The 7,500-nt window shown below is 41.4% G+C and overlaps 3 protein-coding genes across 3 annotated transcripts in view; 2 read left to right on the plus strand and 1 right to left on the minus strand.

The window, feature by feature from the left end:
- The window catches only part of LOC134179353 (lymphocyte-specific helicase-like), a 7,501-nt gene extending 5,266 nt beyond the window's left edge, over positions 1-2,235 (plus strand). Inside the window, exons 6-9 of the mRNA XM_062646221.1 lie at positions 211-747; positions 1,095-1,214; positions 1,273-1,389; positions 1,630-2,235. Of these exons, the coding sequence (XP_062502205.1) occupies positions 211-747; positions 1,095-1,214; positions 1,273-1,389; positions 1,630-2,049 (1,194 nt within the window). The 3' untranslated portion in view covers positions 2,050-2,235. The remainder of the gene's footprint in view (positions 1-210; positions 748-1,094; positions 1,215-1,272; positions 1,390-1,629) is intronic.
- A 457-nt stretch (positions 2,236-2,692) lies between these two features.
- LOC134179354 (DNA oxidative demethylase ALKBH2-like) lies at positions 2,693-4,007 on the plus strand. The gene is made up of 2 exons (XM_062646222.1): positions 2,693-2,949; positions 3,380-4,007. Exons 1-2 carry the CDS (start codon positions 2,706-2,708, stop codon positions 3,814-3,816), a joined length of 681 nt encoding a protein of 226 aa, XP_062502206.1. The 5' UTR covers positions 2,693-2,705; the 3' UTR covers positions 3,817-4,007.
- A 419-nt stretch (positions 4,008-4,426) lies between these two features.
- LOC134179355 (ubiquitin-ribosomal protein eS31 fusion protein) overlaps positions 4,427-7,500 on the minus strand; it is a 3,219-nt gene continuing 145 nt past the window's right edge. Inside the window, exons 1-3 of the mRNA XM_062646223.1 lie at positions 7,490-7,500; positions 7,291-7,345; positions 4,427-4,847 (exon numbers count right to left, since the gene is read on the minus strand). The exon at positions 7,490-7,500 is cut by the window's right edge and continues 145 nt beyond it. Of these exons, the coding sequence (XP_062502207.1) occupies positions 4,477-4,847; positions 7,291-7,345; positions 7,490-7,500 (437 nt within the window). The 3' untranslated portion in view covers positions 4,427-4,476. The remainder of the gene's footprint in view (positions 4,848-7,290; positions 7,346-7,489) is intronic.

A 7,500-nucleotide genomic window follows, 5' to 3' on the forward strand; every position in this document is an offset into this window, starting at 1 on the left:
GTCTATGTCTGTCTGTTTGTTTGTCTATCTGTCTGTTTGTTTGTCTATCAGTCTGCTTGTCTGTCTGTCTGTTTGTTTGTCTATCTGTCTGTTTGTCTGTCTGTCTGTTTGTTTGTCTATCTGTCTGTGTGTCTGTCTGTCTGTTTGTTTGTCTGTTTATCAGTCTTTCTAACAACACCATTCTGTAATACATAATTTTACTCACTGTAGATTCTCACTCCCTTTTTGCTTCGACGTTTGAAGTCAGACGTCGAGCTTGAGATCCCACCGAAGAAGGAAATCATAGTTTATGCCCCTCTTTCTCACATTCAAGAGACACAATACAAAGCGTGTCTAGACAACAGCCTCCTACAGTATGTCAGACGCCACAACAATCAAACTGTCAAGCACAGTCCATCGTCAGACAAAGAAAACCAAGTCGACAGACCAACCTCACACAGACAGAGACGACTGTCAACAAAAGCTGCGACTTCATACAACGAAGACGCTCTATGGGAGAAGACACTGTCTGCGGCGGCAGTGAGTCCTAAGACGCACGTGGCTCACGCTGCGCCGTGTGCAGAAATCAACGTCAAAGTGAACAACATGCAGATGCAGATGCGGAAGGTGTGCAATCATCCGTACCTCATTGAGTATCCACTCACTCGACATGGTCAGTACCGAGTCGATGAGGAGCTCGTTACTTCGTGTGGCAAAATGAAACTCCTAGACTGTCTCCTGTCGGCATTAAAGAAAGAAGAGCACAAGGCATGTTATTGGATTCGACGTCATTGAGTTCAAAAATCGATTCATTTGATTGTGTGTGTGTGCACGCGCTTGTGTGTGTGTGTGTGTGTGTGTGTGTGTGTGTGTGTGTGTGTGTGCGCCCGTGCGTGTGTGTGTGTGTGCGCCCGTGCGTGCATGTGTGTGTGTGTGTGTGTGTGTGTGTGTGTGTGTGTGTGTGTGTGTGTGTGTCACTGTGTGTGTGTGTGTGTGTGTGTGCACATGCGTGCATGTGTGTGTGTGTGTGTGTGTGTGTGTGTGCACACGTGTGTGTGTGTGTGTGTGTGTGTGTGTGTGTGTGTGTGTGTGTGTGTTGATTTGTATTGTAATAGATTCTGCTGTTTTCTCAAATGACATCGATGCTCGATATTGTGGAGGATTACTTGGGAATGAGACGCTACGACTATTGCAGATTGGATGGAACGATGACATTCGCACATCGACAAGAACAAGTAACAATCTGTTAGTCGAGTGTTGATGGTGTGGTGTATATGTTGATGTTGATAACAGATCGAAACGTTTAATTCGGATCCAAATGTGTTTGTCTTTCTGCTCAGCACACGTGCCGGTGGCCTGGGATTGAATCTTACTGCTGCAGATACGGTTATCATATACGACAGCGACTGGGTAGTATTCTGTATTTATTCAATTAATAATCAACTGTGTGTGTGTGTGTGTGTGTGTGTGTGTGTGTGTGTGTGTGTGTGTGGGTGTGTGTGTGTGGGGGGGGTGTGGTGGTGGTGGTGGTGGTGGTGGTGGTGGTGTGTGTGTGTGTGTGTGTGTGTGTGTGTGTGTGTGTGTGTGTGTGTGTGTGTGTGTGTACTGTATATATATATATATATATATATATATATAATTTTTTCATAGAATCCTCAGGGTGACATTCAGGCTCAAGATCGTTGTCACAGGATTCATCAAACAAAGCCAGTCCTCGTGTATCGTCTCGTCACTGCTAACACGATCGACCAGCGAATGGTGGAACGTGCAACCACCAAGAGAAAGTTGGAAAAAATCGTCCTTCACAAAGAGAAATTCAAAGGGTCATATAAGTCATCAGAGATGCTCACAACAGAAAGCCTCCTTGAGCTACTCCAAAGCAGCGAGCACGACGCCGAAGTCAACTGGTCAGCTGGCAGTCAATTCTTAAAAGATGAAGAGTTGAAGTTACTATTGGACAGAACGAATTGGGAAGGGAGACCGGCTGATAGTCACAAGTTGTTTGACATCGTGGATGAGGTGACTCCGTCGGATCGATTGCGAAGTGTCGAGAGCATTTCGGTTGATTGACGATGTCGTAGAGGTTTAGAAAGGATGACAGCTGCTATGGTTTTGCTTAATTAGTGCAGAGTTTCTTATAAGGTTGTGTAAGTTAGAGTAAAGCACAGATGTTACGAACCTCGAGCTAGTTTTGATTCTTGGACTAAATAAACGAAGTCAAACAGAGATACAACTTATTTCTCATGTTTGATTCTGTTGACACAATGGCGTCCATTTTTATATCCGGGCATTCAATTATTGTGGTGCTGGTGCAGTACCCAGTATCACAACTGTGCCAATGGTGTGTAGCTAGGCATTACCAAGTACCTCAAAAGAATGAAAAAGCACTAAAGTGCAAACCCTCGGCTGCTATGAAACTTGAATGTAATGGTCACGTGTTATGCAGTAGGGTTAATTATTTTAAAAATTTTATTATATAAATTTAATTTAAAAATATATATAAAATATTACAGATTAGTCCAGTCGTACGTCACGTGACCGGCCGGCACTACTTCACACCTCCGGTTCTAGAGCACTAAAACAATGCTACACTGCTGGTAATTAATTTAAAGTAAACTGCAATCCTTTAATTAAATTAATTAATTTAATTAAGTTTAAGTTAATACGGGTACTTACCCATGACATCAGGGTTTCTAGCGCGCGTTATCAATCAACACAAGTAGAAGATGGAGAGGTTTTTGAAGCGCCGCAATTCGTCACCGCCTTCACATCATCCACCGGCGAAGCGAAAAATAACGAGAGAAAACATGGATCTCGACCTGATTCAGCTCTACGATTGGACGACAGCGTCGAGACTGTACAAACAACTGGAGAAGGAAATCGACTACAACACGCCTCAACAGTCGAGAATACACGTATTCGGTAAGTGGCACGACATTCCACGAAAACAGGCGGCCTACGGCGATGAAGGTAAGTAGGTAGATGAAATGCGTTAGACGTAACATGACAATGAGTTTTTAATCATTTATTTTTAATTATTTAATTAAATAATTAAAAATTAAATATTTATTTGAAATTAATTAATTAAATAAAAAAAATAATTATTTATTTGAAATTAATTATTAAATAATTAAAAGTTAATTAGTTATTTGAAATTAATTAATGAAATAATTAAAAATTAATTGTTTATTTGAAATTAATTAATTAAATAATTAAAAATTATTTATTTATTTTAAATTATTTTTAATTTATACATTTATTATTTTAAAATTTAGATTTAACAAATAAAAAATTTATTATCTATTTAAAATTAATTTAATTTTTTATTTTATATTTTTTAAAAATTAAAATAATTGTTAATTTTTATTCAATTTCTATTATTAAAAAATTGTTTTCAAAGGTCTTTCGTACAAGTTTTCTGGAATTACTGTCTATCCCAAGTCGTGGACTCCCGTACTAACCGAGATCAAAAAGAAAGTCGAGCATCAACTTGGCATCAACTTCAATTTTGTCCTCGTAAATCGATATGAGAACGGTCAGCAGCACATCGGAGAACACAAAGATGACGAGAAAGACTTACTTCCCGACTCGCCAATCGCATCCGTAACATTCGGACAGGAAAGAGAATTCGTATTCAGACACGAGGACTTGCACTTCAAACGACGTCGTTCGGACGAAATCCCACCAGTCAAACTAATGCTAAAGCACGGATCGTTACTGGTAATGAACAGTCCCACTAACAAATTCTGGTATCACTCGCTGCCGGTTCGTAGAGCCGTCACACAAACTCGTGTAAACCTCACGTTCAGACAGATGCGTATTGCAAAGGTCGACTAACACTACATCTACACTGACAAGACAAATGGGGACCAGCCAGCCTGTTGAGTCGGCCAGCTGGGTGTGATCATTGAACAAGTCAGCATGCATTTACACTGCTATGTAGTGTAGGAATGGGCAGATAGGCGTGTTTTATTGTCACGTGATTATCACATGTCCTAAATGTATATAAAACATGGATGCCAGATGAATTGCTTTGTGTGTCCTCTTGTCTAACAACTGGTATGATAGAGTGTGTGTGTGAGGCGAAGTGGCTGAGGTCAGTCTAGAACATGACTTTGTTGTTGTAGTGTGTGGTGTGTGTGTGTGTGTGTGTGTGTGTGTGTGTGTGTGTGTGTGTGTTTGTGTGTGTGTGTGTGTGTGTGTGTTTGTGTGTGTGTGTGTGTGTGCGTGCGTGTGTGTCAGTGTGTGTGTGTGTGTGTGTGTGTGTGTGTGTGTGTGTGTGTGGTGTGGTGTGTGTGTGCACGTGTGTCAGTGTGTGTGTGTGCGCATGTGTCAGTGTGTGTGAGCCAGTCCACCCCAGCCGGTCACATTTACATTGGCACGTTTAATTAACCGAGCAGCTGGGCCCAGTCGAACATGCCAGTGTAAATACAGTGTACACAAGACATTGCTTGTACCATTCTATATTGATATCAACAGTCGTGTTCTACACACACACTATGCCTGGTCTTTCGGCTTTTGAAAAACATACGTGAGTCCGCATTTCCCACAATACTGCCTGTCGAAGTGACTCGCCATGAACACACCTGCTCCGCAGTCATCATTTGGACACTCTCGTCTCAGACGCGTGATCTTGCCATTTTCATCAACCTTATAGAATTTCAGCACAGCCAGCTTGACCTTCTTCTTCTTGTGCTTGATCTTCTTCGGAGTCGTGTACGTCTTCTTCTTGCGTTTCTTTGCTCCGCCGCGGAGACGTAGCACGAGATGAAGCGTCGACTCCTTTTGGATGTTATAGTCGCTCAGCGTTCGACCGTCTTCGAGTTGTTTGCCGGCGAAAATGAGACGCTGCTGGTCAGGAGGAATACCTGTGCAACCACAACACAACGGTTAGTGTCTCTAGCAACCCATCGGTGTCAGTAGTCTCTATTTGTTCCGTGTACCCAACACTGAGTGCGACCAGCCAGGCCTGTTGTCTTTCAGACGAGGCGTGGACTGTTGCTTATGCTAGCACAGTTTACACTGCAGTGTTTGAAGCAAGGCAAATCGTAGCCTCGGTATTCAGACTGCTTTCTGCGCGTGATGTGAGGACAGAGTGGGCGGAGAGAAGAAAGCAACCTGGGGACAACTCTATTGTGACTTCGGAAAAGGCGTAACTGCTCAAGTTCAGAAACATCTGCTCCAATCAAAACCACCGCTAAAAACGGCCAATCAGCACAGTAGTAGACAACTGCTGACGTCAATGAGTACCTTGTAATTATCTCTAAGTGATTCTCAGACAACTGTAATAGCACAGCGGGGTGCAGCTAACACAAATGCGACAACGCACTACTTGTTTTACTCCTGATGACTCATCGAATGCTTGTCAGACGTTACCGGACGATAAAGCCATTGCAGCGGCTGTGTCCAACTACTTTGTCTACTCTTTTTGGTGTCGACGCCTTTGAAGACCCTTCAACTGCTTGCTAGCTATTTCAGTACGGGGTCACAATGTTCTTGCCTTTCACCCTACCGGATTCAGTAAAGTCACTCATTTTCTACGTTCTCAGATCGTTTGTAGTCGGCTGGCAACAAACAGCTTCTGGCAATATCCCACGAGCCGTCTGGTGCTTGCTACTGTTCCTAATAAACGTGGGTATTATTGATTACGATGAACACCGCCTATTTCCGAAGACAATTACAGTAAAGCTGTCCCCAGACTTTCTTCTCTCCCCTCCCATTACGTGCAGAAAGCAGCCTGGAATATGGAGGCTACGCAAATTGGCATGGCATCTTGTCATGTGATATCTACAGGCCTTTTCGTACTACACTCCAAAGCACATTGAATGCACATTGGCACTTTCACACCTAATGGGCATTGGCTATCAAACCACATTCAAACCATCCGTCCACGCCTACAGTGTGTGTGTGTGTGTGTGTGTGTGTGTGTGTGTGTGTGTGTGTGTGTGTGTGTGTGTGTGTGTGTGTGTACCCACATAGCTCTGCATGTCGGTACCGACAGCAGTTGATCTACGTTCCCTCTCTATCGTGTGCTTACGGCAGAGACAGACGTACTGTAACCAAAGATAGAGATTTATCTTTGCAAAGAGACTGGCAGTCATGATGACCACAGGTTCTAGCGTACGTTACACGGATAGGCGTGTGTATGACGATTATGAGGATTGCCATTTCCTAGTGTGAAATGGGTCACTGCGCATTGAATGCACATCCAATTCACATCTACTGCAAAGTGGATTGAATGCCGTTTGATGCGCTTCAAGTGTGAAAAGGCCTTAAAATGTGAATTGAGTTCTTCACCCAACCAACCACAACTCGTCCTGGATATTACATCTAGATGTGCATGCCATGTCAATATTTATATTCAGCCAGCCAACTAGGTCACTTACCACCGAGCCAACTTTCATATCAAACAGATGGGTCGACCCAACCCACTCGGACTCGTACACCCAGCTTGGATCAGCTGTCTGTACACTGGTGTGTTAGTGTCACACGGGGAAAACGCCATCTGTTTTCGTATCTACAGATTGACAGTATTGACAGCATCCTGCCACTCTGTACAGATGGGGTTTGGCTTTGTGAGACTAAATTACCCATACGATCAAACTAAATAAAAAACAAAAAATAGAAATAAAAAAAATAAAAATTAAATAAATAAAAAATAAAAATAAAATAAAAAAATATAAAAATTAAATAAAAAAAAATAAAAATAAATAAATAAAAAATAGAAATTAAATAAATAAAAAATAGAAATTAAATAAATAAAAAATAAAAACAAAATACATAAAATATAAAAATTAAATAAATAAGAAATAAAAAATAAATAAATAAAAAATAGAAATTAAATAAAAAATAAAAATTAAATAAATAAAAAAATAAATAAATAAATAAAAAATAGAAATTAAATTAAAAATAAAAATAGAAATTAAATAAAAAATAAAAATTAAATAAAAACTAGAAAAAATTATTAATCGTCTACACATTGTGTTGCAATTTGTAAGCTATTGTGTACATATCTCGAAAACAAATTTATCATATACAAATGTCACGTGATTATTACATCCGGGTTGTTTCGGCAAAAACAAGTTGAGAAGGTGCCTACCCTCGTTAATCAGAGTCTTCATTAGCCGCAGCTAGTAACTATTTTTCAAACGCAGCTATCAAAGTTGAAGGGGCACGCGCCAGTGTCCCCACGGTCCCTGAGCCTATGGTCACGTGATCCAAGCGTGAGGGCCACTCTGCTGGCTACACACCACACCAACCATGTGCTTATGCGAGACAGCCGTCTGCAATAAAACTGCTCTAATAGCTCACCTTCTTTGTCCTGAATCTTAGCCTTCACATTCTCGATAGTGTCGCTCGCTTCCACCTAGAAGAGAATTTCACACATACAACGACCATCCCTCCAAAGGGGCCCCCGAGTCAAAACAATTAGTATCGCGTTATAGCGACTTCAAATGGCATGCCATGCTCACATAAGCGCTCTCACGAATGAAATTGACGTGGAACTCACCTCAAGCGTGA

Source organism: Corticium candelabrum, chromosome 5 (genome assembly GCF_963422355.1).
Source record: "Corticium candelabrum chromosome 5, ooCorCand1.1, whole genome shotgun sequence".
NCBI classification, from domain to species: Eukaryota; Metazoa; Porifera; class Homoscleromorpha; order Homosclerophorida; family Plakinidae; genus Corticium; species Corticium candelabrum.